The sequence below is a fragment of the Clupea harengus genome, chromosome 13 (assembly GCF_900700415.2).
Source record: "Clupea harengus chromosome 13, Ch_v2.0.2, whole genome shotgun sequence".
Taxonomy (NCBI): Eukaryota; Metazoa; Chordata; class Actinopteri; order Clupeiformes; family Clupeidae; genus Clupea; species Clupea harengus.
Window position 1 is genome coordinate 7,168,089 of NC_045164.1, and position 26,769 is coordinate 7,194,857.

The following is a 26,769-nucleotide window of genomic DNA, read 5'->3' on the forward strand; positions in this document are numbered from 1 at the left end:
GCGCGGTGGTGGTGCATATAAACCAATGGACTGGAAGAACAAGGCTTGCGAACAGGTGTGCATGTCATTGTTGCTATAAAAATACGGAAATCTATACGTCAAATAATGTTTAAGATTTAAGGTATGCTAATGTGTAAACGTCCGATGAATTAGGCTCCCAACCCTCTTGGACTTATCCAAACAATTTCTAAGCTTATTATAGTTATTTTTCAACACATAGAAAACATGTCACGCAATCCAATGAAGTAGAAAACTGAATTTATTTAGTGACAGTTTCAACATGTCTAACCAGCATCAGTGCTCACAATTACATGTCACAAACGCAAAAAAGAGAGACAGCATAGACTGTCTGGAGAGTAAACTGATGTTATTAAAATTAATGTTATTAAATGACTGAATGATTATTTGGAATATTTTTCGATCTGTAAGGGAGGTTAACTATAGCAGCAGTAAAAATATAGTGTTTTATTCCCTCCTCTACCATAGTCAGTGCCACATTTATGTTAGCAAAAGCTTCTCATCTCATTCCTGTTATTCAATATACATACTTCCTCTCCAAGTCACTACACCCTTACACTCTCAGTAAGGTGACTACAAAGCTGGCTCCTTTTCCAAAAGTGTAACTTCTATTTATCCAGATACGTTATGTAGTATTTGTATTTATTTTTTTTAATTAATAACTCCACGGAATGTTCTTCACAAATGGCAGAGAGGAGAGAGCTCACACTGATCGCCAAGGCTCAAGGCACACACACATAGTAAGTCAACTGGAATGTTACAGCAAATACTCCAGTAATCTGCTACAACTACTAAAAACATGACCACGTTTAATAGAATACACATCATAAATATGCTATTATAATTATATTTCATAATTCCTGAATTTCTGTAAGAGATCCGAAGGAGCATCGGCTGACCAGCGGAATCTCTGATGCCAGTAGTCACCTGAGTAAAGAAAAAAAACAGACAACAAAACTCAACCTTAAATATTATGCACTTTACAGCAGCTAAGTGATTGTGAGTAAACAACTAATTTAAATCTGCCTATCATATAACTCTACCTAATCAAAAGACCATAACATATATGTTAACATGTTATAGATGTGTCATTACTTACAATAACACATTTCTGACACAGATGAGATGAGATATTTGTAAGACAGAACATGAAGAGTTTCTCACTAGAGGACAGAGGAGCATCTGAGGACCGGTCATCAGTCTGCTCCTGTTTAGAGAAGGAGGCCTTCTCCTCAGGTGCTGATGGTGCTGACGATTCCTTTGAGTCCTCCAACATGGGCTCTTTCTTTGCCCTCACAGCCCAGTGCATTGACTGAAAACACGATGTACAGCATACCTCATCAAACAACAAATTACTAGAATTATTTTAGTGCCACCTATGGCCATGGATTCAATATCCTGGGAGCCTATATGGAATACTGATGAAAATGTGTATCTGTATTATACTGTGCGTTACTATGGATCAAAGCATCAAAACTAATACATTTACATGCAATGCAAAGGCATATGCCTTCTAGATGGTACCGTTGTATCTAAGGGTTCCACATCAAATGCATCAGACACATCATAAAACACTTGTTTCGGTTCCTGCTTCTAGCTCGACATAGAATTTGTCTGGGGTATGTTACAATAGCCCAGGGCACAAGCTCTTTATGGTATCACACTGACAGGAGCATTCCTGATGTACATACAGTTTTCACAGACTGGCTGAAGGCTTGCCAGTCTCGGAAAGGCACTGTGAGCTGGCTCCTCAGCCAGAGGTCATAGTTCTTTCTGCTCTCCTCATTGGTCAAAACCTCTTTGGCTTCCTGTAACTTTTGAAATTCTTCCACTGCAAGAAATTAGAGAAAAAAAGAAAGATTGAAAACCAATGGATACCAAGGCTATTTCCAAAACAGTAGATACATGTATGTGCCTTTAAATGTCCCTTTGAATGTAGTCTAGATGTGGTCTGAAACTATTCTCTATATAGAACTAGGTGCTTTTATGGCTTGAGTCTGATTTGGATTTCCTTAATGCTGTAGATTGAGGAAGATGGTTATATCTTAAATCTTTGTAGAGCCTTGGATGATGACATAGCTAGCTCTTGTGAGGGTGTTGACAAAACCTGGAATAGTAGTCTTTGTCTATATTCAGCAAGCAAAGTAAGTAAAACGATGCACAGATATGCGAAAAATGATGAACAGTGTTCTTTTTACCTGCTTTGGGGTTTTCCGGATGCTTGTCGGGATGACAAGCCAAAGCTTTTATTTTGTATTCATTCAGTATCTGCTCTGTCTTAAGAATAAAAACAAAAAGAAAAGAGCCTGTTGATGTTTTTTTTACAAGACAACTATCACCCCTAACATCTGTTCATGGTTAAACTGAGGTCAAGAATGCCCATTATTTCGGCAGTGCCACAACACTCTGTTGAAAATAACTGTAATTTCAAGACATCGCTACAACTAATTGTATTTAATTAAATCATTAGTCATCTATTCGTTATGACCACGCAAGGCAAAACATCATTAGCCTGCAGCGGACCCACTATCTGTATTCAACAGGTCCGCCTACCTTTGAGTCTCATGTCTAGTGGCCTTGCCTATGAGTCATCATGTATCCAGTTTGACAGTAATATATACCGTGATGGAGTGATGACACAAAGCACAGCGACCACACGATCCATATTTTTTAAATCTGAATCATGAAACCAGCAATGACACGACGTAGAATTGTTTGTCCAGATGTGCTATATTTGGTTCCACAACATTTCCACAAGTCCATTTCCACAACAAGTCCATTAAATGTTTGGAGATCCTGTTTGTTCTTAAAACAGTAGGCAACTCGAATGCACAGCATAAATATCGAGAAGCATGTCTGAGAAATTAAAAGAATATAGCCTAGCCTAAATGTTTCGCAAAAGTAGGCTACTCCACCGCAACAAAATAATCTTACCGATGACAGCTCATCGCACCCAAGCAGCCCGTAATAATCCTCCAAATCTTCCGATTTGCAGTTCAAAATTGACTCCATATGAGCCGAGGAATCCTTGACGTTTCCAACAGTGTGGTTACCTATACCTCTGAGATGTGACAGATTGTAGCTCACCACTGTTTCGACGTATTCAAAGGTTCTAAATGCGCATGCGTATTCTTTTCAGTCGTCTGTCAACTCAGCTCGGCTCAACTCTGTCTGAGAGTCCTGCTGACACGTTACCAAGTCAAGGAATGCCTCAAAAAAAGTTTAAACTTCGGGAAAAACACACATTTGTGACGCATACTGCAAGAAATATTATTCACTGACTTCACAATCCTTTTTAAATCTAACCAGAGCATATCAAAATCCTTTATTATATTGGGGTAGAAAAAGTCATAATCATAATAGTCATAATCATGTGCTATATAGCCTACTGTTAAATCAAAAACAGGAATTCGATATGGTCTATAACAAATAGTTTTCATTGTTTCATTATATTGTTTTTATTGCTGGTGCGAGGTACAGTCCCCCACAATCCCACAATGCCTCAGTGTTCATTCAAGCGTCATCGGAAGTGTGTCCTACTCCTTTTTCGCCCATTGCAGCAGACGTGCTGGGCTAACGCGGGTGTCTGAGAGTTACATTACAGAAATTTAGATCAAGCCGCTCACCATGTCTTTACCAGCCACCACCCCCGCCGTCGCCGCCGCCGCCGCCGTCGTCCCCCCCGCCACCGCCACAACAACCACCACCACCAAAGAAGAAGAAGAAGATGTACGTACCACAGCCTATATCTTTTTATTTAGTAAAATTCACGTCACATGTGGCTTATCTTGTCCATGATGGCGCAGCTAGCTAGCGTAGTTAGCTAACTGAAGGCCAGCCGGCAGATGCTGCTGGTCAGTTAGTTGTATGTCAGCATCGCTCGCCGTTGCTAGCTAGTTCGCCATCCTCTAAGAATGGTTTACTTTAAGATAACGTATGTTGGATTGCAGTAGCATATTGTAATTTGGTATACTCATCTGTTTATTGTTATATGCTTCAGTGCTAGGCTAAGTAAAAGGTAAACACAGATCATATCATGTTAGCTAAGTTTAGCTGTGTTAGTGAGTGGCATCCTTCAACTGTAGGTTGGTAGGTGCCCATTAACGTTACAGGTCCTTTAAAATGTATGGACTTGTGATCTAAATAGTTTGTGGATCTCTTCAGGTATGATCAAAGTTGCATTTAATTGCTTTAGTAAATTAAATATGTTAAAGATATCGAAATGTAATTGTCTATTGGGGCAGTTTATTTGGGGGAACGCAAAGGCTCCACCTTTGTTGCAAACTGCATTGATACAATTTGAACGGCAGTTTGGTCTGCGAACAAAGTATTCAGTACTTGTCTAATTTCAATTATTTGTCTCTGCAGTATGACCCGTACTCATATACCAATGACTACGATCTTCACACTGGTAAGTTGTGCTATGCCCTGTTCCTCTTTCCACCTTAGCAGGTGAATACTTCAAGCTGCTCACTTTGCCTCTCTCCCTCTCTCAGGTGACCCCAAAGCTGACCTGGCATACGAGCGCCAGTATGAGCATCAGCAGACCTATCACGTCATCCCCGAGGTGATCAAGAACTTCCTGCAGTACTTCCACAAGACCACTTCAGACCTCGTCGACCTAAAGGTGTATGAGCTGCAGGCAAATCGTGTGTCCAGTGAGGCAATCGAGCAGAAGATCTATGAGATCCAGGACGTTTATGAAAACAGGTGCGTGTGGGGACTCATTCACACTCACAGAAACACCTCAGATAAGCCAACCAAGAGATTGATTTGGTTATATAAAGATTATGGTCATTTTGTCCGTGAATGTTTCGATCATTTGTGTGTGTGTGTGGCTTTTTGTAAAAAAAAAGGACCACTGATGTCATAGTAGCTATAGATAGCATGGGGAGTGTTTTAGGTCTGCAGTGTGAGGGAGTCATAGTGGTATGCTGTTGTTAATATTGAATCCTTAATATTATTTCATCTCTCATTCTTGTCCAGCTGGAACAAGCTTACCGACCGATTCTTCAAGACGTCTCCCTGGCCTGAGGCTGAAGCCATCGCCTCCCTGGTGGGCAACGGTAAGAGTGTTGGGTCCCTCTCTCTCTTGTGAATGTTATGGTGGCTCGGTTTGATTTTGATTGTCATTACTGATTTTGAAGCGTGAGATGGTTTGGTAAATGCTCTCTGTTCTTTCACACAGATGCCGTGTTCTTGATTCTTTATAAGGAGTTGTACTACAGACACATCTACGCTAAAGTCAGCGTAAGTTTCAGTGAATATTCTGTTTCTGTCTACCTATTATAAATGTGCTGATATGCTGTCATAACACTGGATGTCTGTCCCTGTATTACAGAATGGTATTTATCACTAGACTTGCAATAGACATTTTATTTTCACAGAGGTCTATTAGGTCCAAGTTTATGTGTGGATGTAGTGTAATGTAGTGCCATGGGGTTGTCTAACAGGCCTTATTTTTCCTCTTATTTTCATAGGGAGGTCCGACTCTAGAACAGAGATTTGAATCATACTACAACTATTGCAACCTATTCAACTACATTCTCAGTAAGTATTGTTTCATGATGGCGTCTTAAAGCATTTCTTTACTTGATTTAGTGAACAATATCCAGACCAAGGTTATTATAGTTTTGCATTTTTCACTAGTTTTTATTTTTATTTCGTTTTGACTTTTTGTTTTCAATTTCAGTTTAGTTTTCATTAGTTTTTAAAGCAGGTTTGCTAGTTTAGTTTCTATTTTTTGAAAATGCTTAGTTTGAGTTTAGTTTTTATTAGTTTCAGTATTAGTTTTAGTCTTTACCGCGGAATGCAACAGACCAAGGGGGGGCCAGTCAGGGAAGCTTAATTTTTTTGCTTGCAAAACAAAATGCTCAAAATGAATAGAAGATACAAGCTATAATATGTAATAAAAACTCACCAAACCAACCATTTAAAAAAAATGATTCACTTAGGACAGATGAACAGCCATCCACAAAAGACAACTATGAAAGATCTGTGTCAGACGTGTGTCAGTTTTCAGAATTGTGTCAGAATTTGCGCATGTCGTGTTCAAACAGACAGGAGACAGCGACACGGTGAGGCAGCGACGAGCTGTGCCTCATCTCAGATTGCGCAATCCCTCACAAACTGGGTTGAGCGCATGCGTAGAACCTATTTAGTTTTGCTGATCTGACGTAAAGCTGCAGTGAAAAAGCACGGAGAGGAGGCAAACAGTACCACTGCTTCAATGAAGGGAGCATGCGAGAGCCCACCGGTCGGGTTTATGCTTGTTCTGCTGTTACTCTTCTTATATTTGACCTTGACTACGAAAATGGAAGATTATATAGCTAAGCTAAAACATTTCTCATAATTTCTCATAACTGGACTTTCAATCAAAACGTGAATTGATCAATAAATGGGAGACTAATGCCGTAGCTAAAAGGTATGCTTCAAACAACGGGACAGAAGATAACTCGATTGACTTCTCACACCCAAAGCCAAATTGCTTTGAAAATATTTTGAACCTCAATAATAGATTTTGGTTTTGGACGTACAGCGGGAGACCCTCAGGGGGCCTGTGCAACTTCGTAAGAGTTCATATTCACGAGTGCATAATCACACATATTAACACGAGTTCATCACAAGCTAGCAGCTGCCAACTGTATGTAGCTACCGTGTGTAAAGAATGCTGATATAAAAAACAACCAGTAGTCAATGTGCAAGCTGCCAATTGAATGGTGATTTAAGCTACTGTATTGGGTTTATATATTTGTAAATCTGACTCTGAAGTGCCTCACCAGCCACGAACCTCACCGCACGTTACTGTTCCAAGTAATCCCAAATAGGACTCTGTCGCTTTCTCCCGAATTTTGCCGGCATGAAACCAGGTGAGGGGCGTGTACTAAAAGTGGTACGGCGAAAGATAGACATAGGCTATGTATGAAATAAATTGACATCAATGAAATACATTGACAAAGACGAAAACTAAGGACATTTTCTCTATAATTCTATTTTATTTTAGTTAGTTTTGTAAAGACACAATACAGTTTCAGTTAGTTATCGTTTTTTTATAAAGCCTCGTTTTTATTTTTATTTCAGTTAACGAAAAAAAAAATCACACTTCGTTTTCGTTTTTTCGTTAGTTTTCGTTAACTATAATAACCTTGATCCAGACTGGCATTGCTTGCTGTATGTCACGTATAATTCAAAGTACACACTTGTGAAAAGCTGTATAGCTGAAAAAGTTACGCCTTATTGAAGCAGAAAAAAAACAGGTTCTCCTTTGTTGTATTTAATAGTACTTAATAATACTGCCAGGAAACAATAGACTGATCAAATCTTCAGCATGTTAGCATGGTGTTACTGTATGTTGTTTAAGTCATTGTGAGCAAGTCCCCCGGTTGAAGAATTCCTCATGATACCTGTGTGTGGTTTCTCCACAGATGCTGATGGCCCTGCACCTCTGGAGCTTCCCAACCAGTGGCTTTGGGACATCATTGATGAGTTCATCTACCAGGTAAAGCCAGAAGAGCCACACCGTGTGTCCTCTGATTTCATCCAATCAGAACTGCACTGGGTGTATTGAAACTGAAAACATACTGTCATTTGTATGAGTCTATGGTTTAACCCCGGAGCTCTTTGTGCTTTCATATCTATAGTTCCAGTCCTTCAGCCAGTACCGCTGTAAGACGGCCAAGAAGTCTGAGGAGGAGATTGAATTCCTTCGCAACAACCCCAAGATCTGGAACGTGCACAGCGTGCTGAACGTGCTCCACTCTCTGGTGGACAAAAGCAACATTAACCGCCAGCTGGAGGTCTACACCAGCGGGGGTAAGAGGAGAGAGATGAGGGGCAGATGCTCATTTGTGAAATGTGTACACATCCTATATACACCTGCTCTTTGGTGGCTGGATATGGGTCCTCAGTATCTATTAAAGCATCTGGATAGGTATAGGTCCTACTTATTTACAAAGTTTGTCATTAGTTTTCGGTAGGGGATCTATTAGCCATGGATTTTAAGCCTTTTTTTGTCAAATGTTTTTGTTATTTGTATGTTTTTTTTATTGTTGAAAATCCCTACTGTATTCTATTCCAAAAGCAAAGGCTGTAGTTGGTATGGTATGCTGCCATCATACTCCTATTTGATTCCTTCCTGCGTCCTGCTGTGCATTGTCTACAGGAGACCCAGAAAGTGTAGCTGGAGAGTATGGCCGCCACTCGCTCTATAAGATGCTGGGCTACTTCAGCCTGGTTGGGCTGCTGCGCCTGCACTCGCTGCTGGGGGACTACTACCAGGCCATCAAAGTGCTGGAGAACATCGAGCTCAACAAGAAGGTATGGTTAAGTACCTCACACTCGGGATGTGATTATGTGTGTTTGTTTGTGTGGATAGGTGTGTGTGTGTGTGTGTGTGTGTGTGTGTGTGTGTGTGTGTGTGTGTGTGTGTGTGTGTGTGTGTGTGTGTGTGTGTGTGTGTGGGGGGGGGGGGGGCGGGGGCTGTTTGAGGTGTTGTACATATTCCGGTTCATTGTGCACTCTACACATAATCAAGAACATGGATAAGCTTTGTTTTTAATGTGAGCCTTAATGGAGGACTGCTATTAAAGAATATTAATGCTGAAAAGTAACAGTTTTCCCCTGGATTATTGGGTGTTTACTTCTAGTCTTTTAATTGCATTGTTATTTATGAGTAAGTCTTAGGGCAGCGTAGACAATAATGAATAAATATCATATCGTGAGCATTTTAGGAATATGAATGACGAATGCAATGTTTTAATGTACGTGGAAAGTCTTAGGCCATGCATTTGCTTCCTGCAGTCTCTTAGATGTACTCTCAATTCATCCCTCCTCTGTTTGACCTAACTGGTCCTCTCCCTCTCCTCCCTCCTCAGAGCATGTATTCCCGTGTCCCTGAGTGCCAGATCACCACCTATTACTATGTGGGCTTTGCCTACCTGATGATGCGGCGTTACCAGGACGCCATCCGTGTGTTTGCCAACATCCTGCTCTACATTCAGCGCACGCGTAACATGTTCCAGAGGTCCACCTACAAATATGAGATGGTCAGTCGCCAGTGCCCCTGGCTCTAAAATCTGTACAGTGGTTCTTTTTATCTTGTTGTTTTAAAGAATCTTCCACTCTTCAAGTTATTCGTTTTATTTAGTTGGATTGAAACAACCATGTCCAAATCTGGATTCTTGTTTGGTCTTGTAAGTTGTCTGTTGAAGACATAGGACTAGACAACCAATTTATGTTCCAATTTCCGGGCTCAGACTAGGCGTAAGGGTTTCACCTCAAGAGATGGTGGTTTTGGTCCTATGATGCCCGTCCTCATTGCGCTCTTCTCCCCTCCACAGATTAACAAACAGAATGAGCAGATGCACGGCCTGCTGGCCATCGCCCTCACCATGTACCCCATGAGGATCGACGAGAGCATCCACACCCAGCTGCGCGAGAAGTACGGCGACAAGATGCTCCGCATGCAGAAAGGGTGAGTAAAGACAACACACACACACACACACACACACACACACACACACACACACACACACACATTTTGATCTGCTGTTCTAATAACTGATAACTGATTTGTCATAACTAAAGTGTTAGTATTTTCATCCCCACTCTGTGTGATGTCTGCAAAGTTTCTGGTCTGATCAGTTTTAAATGTTATGTTGTTGACTTGTGTATATAATGCATGTTTGGTTTGCTTTGTGCCCCCCCTTAGAGATCTGGCTGTGTTTGAGGAGCTCTTCAGCTTCGCCTGCCCCAAGTTCCTGTCCCCGGTGGTGCCTAACTATGACAACGTGCACCCCAACTACCACAAGGAGCCGTTCCAGCAGCAGCTCAAGGTCTTCGCCGAGGAGGTGCAGCAGCAGGCCCAGCTCTCCACCATCCGCAGGTATGGCCCTTTTGTGTGTGTGTGTGTGTGTTTGTGTGTGCGCACACACGCGTGTGTCCAGGTTGTGTGTACATTTGGTAACGAGATGCACTGCAGCCTCCATTCTTTACACAATTCCACGTTGATGTGTGCTCCTGTATCTGGATTTGTGAGACTGTTGTTTATGTACATTTAAACCCTCCTACCCGCCCTCCTTCTCCCTCTAGTTTCCTGAAGCTTTACACCACCATGCCCGTGGCCAAGCTGGCTGGGTTCCTGGATATGTCGGAGCAGGAGTTCCGCATCCAGCTGCTGGTCTTCAAGCACAAAATGAAGAACCTGGTGTGGACCAGCGGCATCTCCGCCCTGGACGGAGAGTTCCAGTCTGCCTCCGAGGTGGACTTCTACATTGACGGGGTGAGTCTCAACTCTCATATGACCACAAAGACTTTATGGTCCTCTCGCAGGCATACCTTTTAGATCTGTCCTTGGTTGCTTGTCCCTCTAATGAGGCTCTAATGAATAATGATTTTCTCATATAATTTTTTATGTGTTTGGTGTGTTGCCATGGGTGGGTTGATATGACCACAGAAATGTCTTAAGTGCGCTTTAGAGAACTCTCCATGTCAAGGCTGGTAAGAGTGCACACGTATTGTTTTCTCTCAACTCCATGAGCCCCAAATGCATAGGGCTTATGCCACAATTATAAAAGGAACCTATATGCTCAATTGAGTTCACTGTTATTAGTTCAACGCATGTTCAGCTGTAATTTAAGTCAAATTGGAAACTTTAATTTTTTCCCCCCAACAGGATATGATTCACATCGCAGACACCAAGGTGGCCCGTCGCTATGGAGACTTTTTCATCCGACAGATCCACAAGTTTGAGGAGGTAAGCGACAGCAGTCAAATAGTCCTCATCGTTGCAACGTGTTGTTGACTTCTCTTTAGCTGTATGTGATGTGCATCTTTTTCTCATAGGGACTGTGTACTACTTGTATGACAGTATTGACATCAAACGTTTAGAGTCTAGACATCATTAATAAGGGCATCATTTAGTGACTAAATATCGCTAGCTGATCAGAACACCTGAATGATGTGGAGCTTGATAGTACACTAAAGAGCCAGCGGCTAGAACATCTAGAACGCTGCTGTAGCCACCACTGTCATAAGAGCTACACACACAGCACAGACACACACACCACTGTCATAAGAGCTACACACACAGCACAGACACACACACGCACAGACACACACACACCACTGTCATAAGAGCTACACACACAGCACACACACACACACACACACACACACACCACTGTCATAAGAGCTACACGCACAGCACAGACACACACACACCACTGTCATAAGAGCTAAACAGCACAGACTGCATAATGAACTCTGTCCTTGTTCCCCCCCTCCAAGCTGAACCGGACCCTGAAGAAGATGCCCATGACCGGCACCACCACAAGTAGCACTGCCGCCACCCGTTCATGAGTTTGAACCAGGCAGTCAAAGATGGATTTCACTGTTCACACAAGTCTGACCAACCAACCAGAGCCCTTCTTTCTGAACACCCATTGTCAAGACTTTCTCAGTTTTCCGGTAGTGTGTTCAGATTATGTGATGCTTTTTTCTTTTTACGCAGAAAATGGAAATAAATTTTGAAGTGGTGAATAGTTTCCGATGTCTGTTTTCACGCTAAACTCTTGTACTCTCTTGCTTGTACTTTTATTGGTTGGGTAACAGGAGGTGGAGCTGTTGTTCCATCAAGACAAGCTGATCATGTGATCTTTGCATCAGATTCCAATGAAACCCAGCCACGGTCCCATTACATTTGGCAATACTTTAGAGCCTATTCAGCAAATTGGCAAAGTATAGATGACCACAATTATTTTAGTCATCTTATCAGCATGTTTTGACTAGATGGGAGCAGACTGGATTTCTGAGGCGTTTCCTTTCCTTGGCCCCTTAGGAACCAAAATTGGTATAGCTGCCACTTCATCAGGGCCAATTCATCCCAGTACTTTAGTTACTGTTATTGACGCCGACTGATTTTTCCGTTGTGCAAAATAATTATACACATGATTAAAACACTGAAAATACGTTCTTTTGATATATAACCCGTCTCTCGTTATCTATTTAAAAGATATGGTAATTTTACATTTATAATCTGTGTGTCCGTAAATACCACAGTACGAGTATCACTGCTCATTTCCATATTGATAACAAGAAAGGTTAATGTATAAGAGGAAAATGAGATATTATGTGTGAATGTTGTTACCAATTATTGAAACTGTGTCCAAGTAAACATAGCTTTCTGAAATGCGCTCAATGGGGCGGATGTACTAACCACCAGTTTTGCTCATTTGTGCCATATTTACAGTAACATTTTATTTTGTTCGCGTTTTTTTCCTTCTCATCCACTTACCTTTGTGTAGCTGCAACAACACTGAGTTTGTTTGGTATACCGCCCAAGTACGTAGTATTTTTTGTGGGTGGAGAATTAGGACCTTGTAATATCTCTGTTTGATGACACCTCATCAGCATGGACATCTATTTCCTTGGGCCATAAACTCCTGTGAATGGTGTCTCGATCAGCAAATGAAAATGAGCCTCACACTCGTGTGTGGGGGCTAGGGGAGGTGGCCGCCCATTTCATGATGTAGTTATGTACCAACCGGTCGCCTCTACGTCAGCATTGGCCTTGGATGATTTTAAACAGTAGATGACGTGTGCGCGTATGTTCAACCCATAAAATGATAATTTCTATTAAAATGGTCATTTTTGTCAATGAAAAAAACAGCATTGATGTGTTTCATCACAGTACAGTCATATTTAGTTTACGGCTCAAAAAAACATCTAAGTGTGCAGTAACTATCTTGATTCGTGATTCATGTGGCTTTTTCAGCAAACTCATATGTGAAACATGAATGTTCTCTTTGTCCTTGTTGTACTGTAACTACTGTGCTTTGTTGTGTGTCATACTATGTAGCCAAATTTGATATGAGAGGTGACTGCAGACTTGTGCAATTCTGCCACAGACATAGTGCGTCTGGTAGTCTGAGTGTGTTCCCCATGCAAGGTTTAATATCCTGTCGCTGCGATGCAATTGTAAAAGGAATGCTGTGGTCAGTGTGACGTTTTAGTTGGCCACCTTCCCAGCAAGCTCTGGGCCTGAGGCAGGGATAACCGTTGCATAATTAGTTTATTATCACAGATCGCCCAACAACATTTTCCAATGATTAGCCCCCCAAGCTGGTGACAACAAACGTTCAATGACAAAAACGTAAGACTTACAAAAAACGGGAATATAAAAATATGACTTAAAAACACAAGACCTGGCAATTCAACCCATCCGAGGTACAGAGAGAAACATATTACAATAAAAGAGAAAAGAAGAAGAAAATACACTGACTGATGACATCCAGTTTCACTCAACTCATTTTGGTAAGTCAGCTTTTTTTCTTCAAAAATATCATATTTTTTTCTTTTTTTTTTCTTTGTCTCTCTTTTCACTGTATTAAAATTTCTAAATAAAAATAAAAATCAATGTTCTTTTTTTTTCTCATCTGACATGGCAGTGTAAAGTCAGTCATTGGGTGGAGATTTGATCTGTCCACGGTGCAGAGATAGAAGCTTTTTTAAAATAATCTTTTCTTTTTTTTCTTTCTTTTTTTTTAGACTCACATCTACGTAGCTGCTGACTCCCAACCAGATGGACTTGCACAAGATCAAGGCCGGATCCACGTCAGAGTCACTCAACGAGGGCAAAATGGCTCCTATGACGTACAATCTCACCACACACACACACAATTCTATCACTCTTTTTTTATTACCCTCCTTTTGATTAAAACCGGCCTGCCTCTGTGAGACTCCACTGTGGCACACTAGAACACGCAGGCCGCCGGCATCTCGGTTCTGATTCTCCGAGAACCACACGGCCTGAGAGAGAGTTCAGATTCTTTCGCTCCGATGCAACGAGAGTCCAGAATGATATGGTGTCAAACAGTGGGTGGTCTGTCTGTACGATGTCCTCAGTAGGTCCATACCTCAATGAAGGTTCTAGAAGGAGAGTTCATGACATGTCTCGGTCTTCACATGGTCCTTTTTTTGTGCTTAAGATGTGTATCTTTAAAATCAGTTATAAGCCTCCAGAAAGCTCCCAGACAAGAGGGAGACTTGAGTCCTTTTTATGTTGTGGAGGCTGGTTGTTTTTTTAGACTTTTGTTGTCCAGGAAGATCCTTTTTTCTGCTTCCCTGATGGGAACCACCACAGTTGAGCTTCCTGCTTTAACTCATTATCCACTTGGATCACAGAGTTTTCCTGTTGTCTCTTTTTTTCCCCATTTCACATACAAAAACCCCTACAGTTCACCTTGTATTTTTTTAAACTTCAACAATGGCCGTTCGCTGGTCTGAGAGAGCTCTATTTTTAAAATTACAGTGCGCCCCTTCCTGTGCTTGTGTTGTGTGCAGTCTGAGATGGAGCCCCAAAATTCCAGAGAAAACCCTGTTCTCTCTCCGAGAACACTTTGTTCCCTCATGCCTTATCAAAAACAGGAGGTCATTCCTGCCACAGGTTACAATTCAATCACAACAAAAAATTGATTTGAGATCTTTTGACCTGTGGTTATCAATACTCACATCTCTTTTGATCAGAGTGAAAGCAAAGATGTTGTAGATGTCAGTGTTCTTTGATTTTCCCACCTCCAATTGAAATTTGGCTTGTTTTTTTGTCCCAGACAACACATCACACACTAACGCCCACCACGTCCTCTAGTCACCCACCCCTGTTCTTCCCATTGAACCCAGCCCTGGTTCCTAATGTTTCCAGGGGAGGGTAGCAGCAGGTGGAACAGGGGGGTGGCTGGAGGGTGGAGGACAGCACAGGTAGGGCTCTACTCAGCTCACACCAGCGAGGCCTCGGCTAGTCATAACTCCGTCACCTCCAGCGGGCTCTCGGCCAGGCCTTGGCTGCCCTTGTGCCGGTGCATGGGCGTGGACTTGGCCGACTCGGTGCGCGCGTTGCGCTCGGCGTACAGCCCTCCGTCCCCGTTGAGTGCCTCCAGCGAGCGGGCCATGGCCCGCTGGTCGTCCTCGGGCAGGCTGTTGAGGTCGGAGGTCAGGAGCGTGCCCGTGCTGCCGTGGACCATGTGCACACCCTCGGGCCCCCGCAGCTCCACCGGGTGCTTGTGCTTGAAGCGCAGGGTGCCGCCGCGCCCAATCCCCAGGCGCTCGTCATCGTCCTCGTCCAGGTCACTCTGGATCAGCTGAGAGAAGGAACATGGAAACGGTAGAAAAAAAATAAGAGATGACAAAAGGAATAGAAAATGACAGGAGAGAGAGGACAACAAGAGAAAGAATATTAACATATATGCACACAGAATATACAATGGAATCTTCAGAAGGAGAGAGAGCCCCTAAAGATAAAAGAGAAATGAACCGTAGGCAGGGTGAGCTTTCAGAAGTAGAATCAAAGCTAAAGCAAGGTCTGGGTAGTCTTCAACTGGTCTGAGGACAGTTTTCAACACCGGGAAACTTTGAAGAGGTGAAAAGAGTGCAGTTAGAGGGACAGATCAGCAGCCAACCCTGGAGAAGGAGCACTAGAGAGACTAGGAGCACTGGTGTGTCTGCTGATTAGACAGGAGCAGTGGGGAAACCAGCAGGAGGGGAGAGGACAGAGAGAAGACAGCGTAGCACAGCGTCTCATCTCCCACCTCGGTGACGGATGATCGGTCGCCATGGCTGGTTGACTTGGTTACCAGTCGTGCAGCAAACAGCTTTTTCAGCCTCAGGTAGTCGTCCAGAACCACATTGAGGAGGGAACCCTGATAGAACAGCAGCGTTCATCCATTAGGACTGAGATGATCTTCACCAGGTGACAATGTAAATACTCAGACATACCCCACTCACTCACTCCACTGGGCATGATAGCAGTTGTTTACAAATATCATTTCAAATATGTATTTCAATTTTTTTTCAGGTTCATGTTGTCAGGTCACATATAAAAGTGTCATTTAAATACATTAGCATGCTTGACATATTTTCAAAGATGATATATGCTGAATATACTTTTATTCATTTTTATCCATCAAATCACATCGTCTCTTTCCCTCTTTAAATCGACATCTACTGGAGCCCTTGTGAGTCCCCATGGTGACGTGCTTCCTGTCGGGAGGGCGAGGCTTAGCGCAGTTGTGTCCACTGACACATGTGTAGCCTGCCGGCCACTTCTTTTCACCAGTAGGTCACAAACCGAGTCAGGAGGCACACCAGGGGACACGCTAACCTCCTCCAACGTCACCAAGCCACTGTGAGGGGCACCGGGCAGAAAGCCTGGGCTTGGAGTTAAGAGCCCTGAGCCTCTCTTCCCTCAGCAGGGAACAAGGCCAGCTGAGATCACATGCACCCGGTGGTGTGGTGGCCCATTCAACCCCACATACAGTGGGGAAAATAAGTATTTGAACCCCTGCCGATTTCGCAAGTTTGGCCACTTGCAAAGAAATGTGTGATCTATAATTGTAATGGTAGGTGTATTTTAACAGTGAGAAATAGAATATCAACAAACAAATCCAGAAAACTTCATTTTATAACATTTATGATTTTATTTGTATTTGATGCAGAAAATAAGTATTTGAACCCCCAAGCAAACAGCAAGAATTCTGGCTCCCAATGACCAGTTATGTGCCCAAGAAGCACACAGATTAGTCCTCATTAGGCCTAACAAGGTACACCTGATCTCAACTGGTGACGTGTATAAAAGAAACCTGTCCAAAGAATCATACTTCACACCTTCAACCTCACCACCATGGGCAAGACCAAAGAGTTGACCAAGGACGTCAGAGATAAGATTGTAGACCTGCACAAGGCTGGAATGGGTTACAAAACCATCGGCAAGCAGCTTGTTGAGAAGCAGGCAACTATTGGTGCGATTATTCGTAAATGGAAGCAACACCAAACAACTGTCAATCGCTCTAGGTCTGGGGCTCCATGCAAGATATACCCTTGTGCGGTATCGGTGATCATCCGAAAGGTGCAGAATAACCCTAGAACTACACAGGGGGAGCTTGTGAATGATCTCAATGCAGCTGGGACCACAGTCACCAAGAAAACCATTAGCAACACACTACGCCGTAATGGTTTGAAGTACTGCAGCACTCGCAAGGTCCCCCTGCTCAAGGAAGCACATGTACAGGGCCGTCTGAAGTTTGACAATGAACACTTGAATGATTCTAAGGAGGATTGGGAGACAGGATGTGGTCAGATGAGACAAAATTAAGCTCTTTGGCATCAACTCGACTTGCCGCGTTCGGAGGGGGAAGAATGCTGAATATGACCCCAAGAACACATGGTGGAGGTGGAAACATTATGCTTTCGGGCTGTGTCTCTGCCAAGGTTACAGGACGACTCCACTGCATCGAGGGGACTATGGATGGGGCCATGTAACGTGGAATATTGGGCTTGAACCTCATTCCCTCATTCCTCCCATTGAAAACGCAACCTTAAAGATTTGGAGAGGATCTGCAAAGAGGAGTGGACCAAAATCCCTCCTGAGATGTGTGTAAACCTGGTGACCAACTACAAGAAAAGTCTGACGTCTGTGCTTGCCAACAAGGGTTATTCCACCAAGTACTAAGTCATGTTTTGCTAGGGGTTCAAATACTTATTTTCTGCATCAAATGCAAATTAAGTCATAAATGGTATAAAATGCAGTTTTCTGGATTTTTTTGTTGATATTCTGTTTCTCACTGTTAAAATACACCTACTATTACAATTATAGATCACACATTTCTTTGCAAGTGGCCAAACTTGCGAAATCGGCAGGGGTTCAAATACTTATTTTCCCCACTGTATTTGGGTGAGTATCGTAAACTCACACCAGAGATGGTGTTTTAGCACACATGCATAGAAGAGTGAGGGACTGGGCCACAATCTAATCTGGTTAATTGTTGTGCACATAACAGACACCATATGTACAATAACACTGCATGAGCAATACACTGTAACAGTCTGGAATAACCCTGCGGTATTTCTCTTTGTAAACCATATATGGACATAGAGTATATATGGAAATATAGTTATAATTTGTGTTGTCAATGGAATGTGCTAATGGCAATGTGTCTGTGTGTGTGTGTGTGTGTGTGTGTGTGTGTGTGTGTGTGTGTGTGTCCTCACCTTAATAGGCCCTTCTCTCATGATCTGTCCCAGTTTGGCGATGTTGTCGTACTCCTGAATGGCTGCCCGCAGATAACGGTCATCTTCTGGCTTTGAAGCCTGTGGCTCACGCCCAAAGGTACCCTAGACCCATTGGGGTAGTTGTTATTTAACTCATTTTATACTGATATCATTGCTCAATTGTGTAGGTGGTCATACATCGATTGTCTTGTATGTTCATCAATATTAATTTGTCATGCATCCTCCCTTACGTGAGTGCGGGCAGGACTGTTCCACAGGTCAGTGATGTCGCTCAGGTCCTCTGGTAGGTCGTCCTCACGTTCTGCCTGCGCTGCTAGCTCCAGATTCCGGCAGAATGGATCCAGCCACACCGGATTCGCCCTGTTACATGAACACACACACACACACACACACACACACACACACACAAACACACACACACCCATACCCACACCCACCCCCCCCCCCCACACACACACACACAAACATACATGCATGGATACATGTATGGACACAGACACACAAACATTAGAGAATGCTGCATTGTGAACTGGCTGCTGGTTAGAGCAGGAGTGGGATATAAGGTGACAGGTAAGTCATACAATTTTTTCATCAGGGTCCAGGCTCACTTTACGTTTATTTCCAGTAATAACCTGCTGACTGCACTTTTTTGCCTTGATCGGAGCTGGGTGGGGAGGCAGAGGTGTTTACTCTCAAAATAGGCATATCTGAATTCCCAGAGTTTCCCAGAACTCACTGGAATGAAGGGGTTGAGTTTGGGAGGTCTGGTGTCCATGAAAGTGTCTTGTTGCTGTGGGTAACCAACTGACAGGTTCTCTACATATGTGAGTTCAGTAACAGGTTTGAGACAGAGGGATAGAACGTGTTGGTACATTTTAGAATGAGGCTCATTCTAAGAAGCTAAATCTGACCTCATTTGGAGTAACTAGAGAACTCTGTGTTGTTGCTTGGAATAACAATAGTGGGGCAGCTCTAAACACGACACGTCTGTCTGGGACGGCTGTCTGGCGAGGGAATGTTCTCTAGATCTCTGGATTAGTCTGGGCAAGGACAGCATATGATTTCAAAGCAGGTGGGATTTGCCAGAAGGGACATTCCCTGATATAGGATATGTAGAGTGAAAGTTGGGGGTGAGGTGATGTGCATTTGAATGTATACAGAGGCTAGCATCCGAATGTCCTGGTGTACAAATGGCAAGAGAGGTAGTGTGTATGTGTGTGTGCGCGTGTGTGTGTGTGTGTACGTGTGTGTGTGTGTGTGTGGTGGGCATCACATGTGTGTCCTGTGTGTGAGAAGTCTCCTACCCCTCAAAGGAGTACTTGTTGGTGTTGGGCATGTCCAGGATGTCCACGAGCCCCTGATTCCCTAGAGAGCAAGAGTAAACAGACATGTCCTTCAGAAGTCAGAGCACGCACACGGACGCAGTCTCTCTCTTTCTCCCTTTCTCTCTCTCCCTCCCTCCCTCACACACACACACATGTGTGCGTACGGATGTCACCTCACACAGGCACACAGACACACTCACAAGTGTGCACACATACCGACAACCTCCTCTCCCATAACAGTAAGTCTGTCTCTCTCAAATAGACAAACAAGTACAGGCTCAGGCATGGACATGCACACTCAGATACACATTCACGCAGACACACACACACACACACACACACACACACACACACACACACACACACACACACACCACACACCACACACACACACACACACACACACACACATACACACACAGCTTTATTTGTCTCAGTTCCTGGTTGTAGTACTTAGCTAGCCAGGCAGGGGACTCCCCCACAGAGCAGTGCTCACCTGTGGAGCCGGCCACTATGGCCTTCAGCTTCCGCTTGTGCCTGTAAACACAACAAGTCAACATCAACGGAGCACAGATCATGTGTAAACAGGACAGTGTATGTGTATGTTTTGTCAAACCTATTTTGTATATTGTAGAATCCACATGACACAAAGTATCCCAATTATACAAATATACTGTATATACTTTGAATTTTGTGATGCGTGTTGATTGTGTAAAGAAATAAAGAACATACTGACGCAAGTGCCCTCGCACATATTTGCTAAACAGATTACGCCACACTGAGGGGAAGTTACAAGAACTAGGGGAACTGTGTTGTTGCCTGCGTGTGAAATATGCCAGTGGAAAGTGTATTTTTAGTTTAGCACTTCTCAGCTGGATCTATCCAGAGATGTGACGCAGATGACAGCACTGCAAAAATGCCTTCAGTCAATTAGCCAAGTTATAGTGATCTAAGGTTGGGATTAACAGGCAGAGCAATCTATGCTGTTGGATGTGCCAGGTCTGCTACATTATGCAACCGGGAGGAGGCTTGCAGATGGATAGACTCTCAGTGGTTGAGTTACAAAACCAAATGTACGAATGATGTTGACAGAAAACATTTCCCCATGAGATGAAGAGATTACCACTGCAATGCAGTTTCATGAGAAAGTTATTTACAGTGTTAAATAGATAAATGAAATGGATAGATTTGAAAGTCCTTACACGGTCCGGTAGTACCAGTTCATGAAGATGAACAGCATGGCAGCCAGGAAGAGCAGCACCGCCAGGATAATAATGGCCATCTGAAAACAGGAAACAGAGGAATCTATTTTAGTGCTTTTTAGTGGATTTATAGAATTGATATTTCTCTAGCACCTTACATCAATAGTTCAGAATATTCAGGGTGAGGTCGGGAAAACCCACATAAACATAAACACACACACACACACACACACACACACACCTGCAGAGTTGTGAGGTCGTCTGGAGCTCTGCCGGTAACGGCTGGTTGGACGTCCAGGATGTTATAGTTCCTGAACAAGTTCATCAGCTGCTCCTTATTCTCGTCAATCATCTGGATCACTCTGTCAATCACAATTCAGCCTTTTAAACAGCCACAAATGATCATGACAGAAGTCTGTGTGAATGTCAAAACATCATAAAGAAACAACAGGAAATGCTTGAGTAGACTGGGAATGGGTAAGATGAGAGCGAACCTCTCCACATCCAGAATGCGGTTGGTCTGTTTGTTGACCACGTGGATGAGCACATCTGTCTGAGCGAAGTTCACCCGGCCCTTCTTATCCACATGGAACTGAAACGTGGAATATAATAAGTGTACAAATAAACACACACATGCACACACTCACACCCACACTTAATTTCTTTGTCTTTATGTGTTATTGTTGTTTCCTGTTTGACAAAGTTGGCTGTATGCTGCTACCTGCTGTGCAGTCTAGCCTCGGACTGCTGCTACCTGCTTCTGTATCTCAGTGCCAGCTCTCACTATAATTGCCTTTACCATTATATCGACTCTGACTACCTCTATATCTGAATTATATTCCTTTTCTCTGCCATTCCCCACCTTGTTGGCCGGCTAGCTACTCCTAGTTAGCTTCCAGTGTGTGCCATGACATCTCTTCGGCCTGGCGTGTACTATGTTTAACTACTCAATGTAGACCAAATTAACTGGTTAGCTTTAACTAGTGAAACTAAGGCAGTGGATGCAGTGGCTACTCAGCCTGCTAGCAAATACCCATTAATTGTGGTGATGAGATGTATAGCAGATTATCATCACTCAATCACTGGCTATCAGAATAGTGTTCATGTAAGGACGTAGGCTTTATTCACAGCTGGCAAATTGTCTGGAGGAAGCATGAGCTGCTACAGAGAGACGGTATCCACCCCTCCCGGGAAGGAGACGGTCTTCTCTTCAGAAAACTCACATATTACCTTGCCGAAGTAGATTGCTTACAATCCTAAATGAATACTAGGAGGCAGAACTATTACCCTATACTAATCTCTGCTGCCCCAATACAACCGTTGCCCATATTTAGTCACATACAAACATACAGTATCTTTACTCAGAATATCTAAGCAAACTACTGTAAATCACACTGATAGTGGTACCAGGCAGGAACATCCAATAAAGATAAAAGGATATCTGTAGCAAACTCTACCAGCACAAATCTAAAACTGGGTCTTATTGATATCAGGTCTTTAACATCAAAAGCTACACTTCTGAATGTTTTAATAACAGACAACCAAATTTAGATATTTTTTCTAACTGGATCATGGCTAAAACCAGATGCATACCTAGCCTTGAATGAGTCTACCCCTCCGTAATTTTAACTGCCACATGCCCCGCAGTACAGGATGTGGAGGTGGATTAGCAACAGTATTCCATGCCAACCGAGGTATTTCCCAAATACCTGAATTTAAATAATTTGAAGTTCTCATACTGTACTTAATCTTACACACCCAAACCATTCATCCAGTCACTCTTGTGACACTATACAGACCGGCCCCTAAACTGAATTTTTCTCATACTTCCTATCCACCCTGGTTATAAACTCAGATTCAATCCTCATAGTGGGAGATTTTAATATCCACATGGACAATGGAAACAATAGCCTTACAATCAAAATTCCTAAAAAAAATTCCTACCACTAATAGACTCTATTGGGTTTTCCCAACATGCAAACATCGCCAACTCAATAAAAGGGCAGGGATGTGGTTGCAGCAATAACATATGGCTGAGAAATTGACCACCCTATAGTTCTACCTCAAAATACTGCCCTTTCAGATCACCACCTAATTACATTGAACTTGCAATTAGAAGTCTGTGCAACATCGAAATTCACCCACTTCTACTGCCATTGTTTATCCATTGTTATAAGCACATCCCCGCCTCATATTGATCTATCAACAGACGGTGTCACAAGTGGGCTTTGCTCAACCCTTGACACTGTTGCACCACTGAAAAAAAGAATAAGAAAACAGAAAAGACTCGCCCCAAGGTACACTGACTAGACTTGAGGTAGGAAGACTTGCAAGGAAGGACAGCCTTGTAAACTATACAAAAGTCTATTATTCTTCATTGGCTGAAAACAATAAAAACAACCCAAGGTTTTTCTATTTCTAGACTAACAAAACACCACGATGTAATCGAACATTCTGTTCCTATAACCTTGTATACTACATACTTCTTGTGGGCCATGTTGTTGTGTTTAGCAGCAGTGTGCTACAGACAGGGCATGTTTTACTGTGTAGGAGGGCCTTTACAGTTGTACACTGTTGTTGTATCCTGCCATCCTTGCTATCCTTATATAACTAGAATTCCCATGCACCAATGGGAATTAATCAAAACTAAACATATATCAAATTCCCAACATGAATCAAATTGGGCTACAGACAGTGCATGCTGTGCTGTGTACAAAACTAAACATAAACAAAATCCCCACACACTATGCCGGGCAGCCTCTCCCTCTCCATCTTCATCTCCTTGTATATTGTATTATGCTAATGCATTAATACTGATAAAGTGGCCATATTATCGACTGTTAATTGTTAACTAAATTTGTCAAATTGATGTTTTTGAACCAAATTTTCACACTCCTATAGCATGATCTTTGCCCACTAATGCTGATGGCTGTGAAAACTTTGTTCTTCATCACCATAATCTTTAAGTACATATACACATACTAGGCAGCAGAGCTCTTCCCACACTGTATACTCAGTAAGCTGTTCTCCAATACATGAATGCTCTCCCCATCTTATCTACTATTAATTTGTATGTATCATGTATATACTATCTTATGCTTGTATGTATCATGAACATTTGCCACATATTGCTAGCATACTTGTCCTGATATGTGTATGAATTCATCTGCTATGTTTCTGATTCTCTCCCCTCCTTCTCTCCTCCCTTCCCTTCTGGGCTCTGTAAAGCACCTTGAGATAATTGTATTGTTTTGGCACTTCATAAATACAATTGAATTGAATTGAATAAGTTGAGATAATTATCAGGGACTTTGGTAAAAAAAAATCATTATCAGGGACTGTGGTAAAAAAAATCTTCAAACTCATGTGTATATCTCTACCATTCTCTCTATTTCTACCTCTTCCCCCCACATGGGAGGACTTTAATGAATGACCACTGCTGTAACACACACACGCACACACACACACACACCTGCACATCATCTGTGTTGACGATGGCCCCTGTGATGTTGGACAGGAGGTTGACAAACTCCTCCTGGAAGAGGCGCACGCGCTCCGGGATCTCGTTGATGACGATCTTCACACGCTGGTCGTCCCGCAGGATGTAGATGCCCACGTTGGTTATGTCACTGTGGCCCGCCAGGTCTCGTGCTAACACCTCCACCACAAAGTAACCGAGGGCATACGCCGTGAACAGGTCAAAGGTACGGATTATTCCATCTGTCTCACCTGACATAGAGAAAGAAACAGAGAGAGAGAAAGAGAGAGAGAGAAAGAAAGAGAAATGGTGGATGTTTTAGAATAGATTGTCAAACTTTATTTAAAGTTTGTGTTGAAGCATTATGCTTAGGCAATGCAAAAGTGTTTCTTCGTCTTGACCGTGCTCTGAATAGACTTGAACAGAATGGGATTGAATTGAATTGAATTGAAAAAGAATAGGTGATGGAGTGAAAAGGGAGTGTAAGGAGTGAGATAGAGGAGCTACAGGAGACAACCACAGGTACATATAGCCTATGTAGCCTTGAAAGGCCTCACTGGTGGATATAGCCTATGTAACCTTAAAGGCCTCACAGGTGGATATAGCCTATGTAACCTTGAAAGGCCTCACAGGTGGATATAGCCTATGTAACCTTAAAGGCCTCACAGGTGGATATAGCCTATGTAACCTTGAAAGGCCTCACAGGTGGATATAGCCTATGTAACCTTAAAGGCCTCACAGGTGGATATAGCCTATGTAACCTTAAAGGCCTCACAGGTGGATATAGCCTATGTAACCTTGAAAGGCCTCACAGACAATGACTTCAAGGGTAGCTGACAGAGAGAAAACGGAACTTAGAGAAAAGGGATCTCACGACTGAGCTGACCATTTCATGAAACATTACACCAATGACATTCTTGTGAAACTGACGGGCAGATGTACTAACACGTTAGGACGTGTTTAGGAGTAATTTCGTCGAGACATGCGCCTAAAAAAACCTGCCATGGTACGAACCACACCACAGACCACATATGGCTAAAACAGGCCTGTAACGGAATGACAAGTTGCACTCTACTGTTTGCCTTTTTATGCCATGTCATTGCTTTTGCCTTTTCACTTCCTCTACTTCCCTGCCACACTACTGAATGTGTTTGATATAGCTGCAAAAGTTTTTTTTTGAGTGGTGTACAATTACTGCCCTGTATTATCTCTCTGTTTCTGTGGGACTACACCATCAGCCGCAGGTTTAATATATTCAAAGTAAAATGAAAAGGTACAGTGTGCAGGTGGCCGAGTCGCCGTTTATGACGCACTCTCTACCGTACCTACATATTCCCCTGAATCTAGTTTTAGCCATAGCTGTGTTTCCATCCAAACTGTAATGCGCATTTTGACCATTCGAACAAGAAATCCTGACTGAAAACATTTGAAAGTCGCATAAAATGTTCTAATGCGGATACAATTTGATTGCCTAGAGGGGGTTGATTAACTCGCCATTCACATAGGGTATTATACGACTACGGTTGGTGGTATATTCTCATAAATTCGCTTTTGTTGCGGTTTTATTAGGTGTTTCCGTAAACGCTCCCCTGACAACCTTACGTTTTGATCCACACAGCGGTTCACAACTCCCTCCTTGATCAGGAGAGTGTGTATTGTGTCATTTGCATAACACAGGGGATGGAATCGCGCACAGACGAATTTTCATGCATGCGCTTAAAATATGAGATTGAGGTGGATGGAAACCGCGCTTGTGACATGACATCCAGCTGCACCGGAGGTTAACATGGCTCAAAATGTAATTCAATGGAAGGATAATGCTGTAAGTGTCACATCATTTAACCATCAAGTAACGTATCTTGAATGAGCTCTCTGAGACGTATAGTATGAGCATTCAAACATGGATGGACAGACAACATTGAAATATAAACAGTAATATTTCAAACTACTGATTACTGATGCAGACCGATAATGAAGACGTTGCCCATCTCTTCAGAGCTGTTGGACTGCAGCTTGATGTATGTGATGGACAGGATGTGGTAGAGCACCAGGCTGTTGTTCCCAATGTCATTATCCAGCGCCTGCACACGGATCAGATCTGAGCCCACCTTAGCATCAGCTGCCACTCCTGAGAGAGAGAAAGAGAGAGAGACAGTGTGTGTGTATATATATATCGGTAGAGAGGATATTGATTTAACCATTGCCTTACCTTCTCACATGCACCCCCACGCAAGGCCTACATTCTCACATAAAAATACTACCCTCCCTGTCACACTTTAAAAACCATCTGCCCATCAACACCAATTTCACAAAACAACCCCCCCACCATCCATACAGTAGAAAAAGACATAATGGGCATTAATTGGGTTCATAACTTACTTACAGACCCGCGGTGAAATGTCAACGTCTGTGCTTTTAGTTGACCATATTATTTAATGACAAGTGAAAGCAAAATTAATATTTTACTGAATTATCCCATTTGTAGACATTCCTTCCTTACTGCTGGGTTCAGATGGGCTACATGTCTGTCTGAAGCTATAGCCCCGTGAACAAACACTTTCAAACATTTCAAACACTTCTGACGACCTCCATGTACCCTTCTCAGCACAGACTGGTGTTTGACCTTCATGCACACCATGTAGAGATATCTCCCATAAAGTCTTAAAAAGGCCCCCATTCTGGTGTA

At 42.8% G+C, this 26,769-nt stretch overlaps 3 protein-coding genes across 3 annotated transcripts in view; 1 reads left to right on the top strand and 2 right to left on the bottom strand.

Annotated features, from left to right (window-relative positions):
- Positions 1-241: 241 nt before the first annotated feature.
- On the bottom strand, positions 242-3,136 carry dnajc12 (DnaJ (Hsp40) homolog, subfamily C, member 12). Its single transcript, XM_012816987.3, has 5 exons — positions 2,953-3,136; positions 2,217-2,295; positions 1,710-1,849; positions 1,183-1,330; positions 242-945 (listed from the first exon to the last, which is right to left on the bottom strand). Exons 1-5 carry the CDS (start codon positions 3,028-3,030, stop codon positions 863-865), a joined length of 528 nt encoding a protein of 175 aa, XP_012672441.1. The 5' UTR covers positions 3,031-3,136; the 3' UTR covers positions 242-862.
- Positions 3,137-3,567: 431 nt separating this feature from the next.
- On the top strand, positions 3,568-11,556 carry eif3s6ip (eukaryotic translation initiation factor 3, subunit 6 interacting protein). The gene is made up of 15 exons (XM_012817067.3): positions 3,568-3,747; positions 4,387-4,429; positions 4,515-4,728; positions 5,005-5,084; positions 5,207-5,268; positions 5,499-5,568; positions 7,443-7,516; positions 7,659-7,830; positions 8,180-8,334; positions 8,892-9,062; positions 9,357-9,490; positions 9,728-9,901; positions 10,108-10,297; positions 10,691-10,771; positions 11,305-11,556. The coding sequence occupies exons 1-15, from the start codon at positions 3,646-3,648 to the stop codon at positions 11,374-11,376; spliced, it is 1,794 nt and encodes a 597-aa protein (XP_012672521.2). The 5' UTR covers positions 3,568-3,645; the 3' UTR covers positions 11,377-11,556.
- Positions 11,557-13,017: 1,461 nt separating this feature from the next.
- The window catches only part of cdh23 (cadherin-related 23), a 197,855-nt gene continuing 184,103 nt past the window's right edge, over positions 13,018-26,769 (bottom strand). Inside the window, exons 58-68 of the mRNA XM_031579449.2 lie at positions 26,050-26,211; positions 24,078-24,334; positions 21,100-21,197; positions 20,847-20,967; positions 20,606-20,685; positions 19,900-19,940; positions 19,383-19,443; positions 18,309-18,438; positions 18,058-18,180; positions 15,600-15,710; positions 13,018-15,152 (exon numbers count right to left, since the gene is read on the bottom strand). Of these exons, the coding sequence (XP_031435309.1) occupies positions 14,814-15,152; positions 15,600-15,710; positions 18,058-18,180; positions 18,309-18,438; positions 19,383-19,443; positions 19,900-19,940; positions 20,606-20,685; positions 20,847-20,967; positions 21,100-21,197; positions 24,078-24,334; positions 26,050-26,211 (1,523 nt within the window). The 3' untranslated portion in view covers positions 13,018-14,813. The remainder of the gene's footprint in view (positions 15,153-15,599; positions 15,711-18,057; positions 18,181-18,308; positions 18,439-19,382; positions 19,444-19,899; positions 19,941-20,605; positions 20,686-20,846; positions 20,968-21,099; positions 21,198-24,077; positions 24,335-26,049; positions 26,212-26,769) is intronic.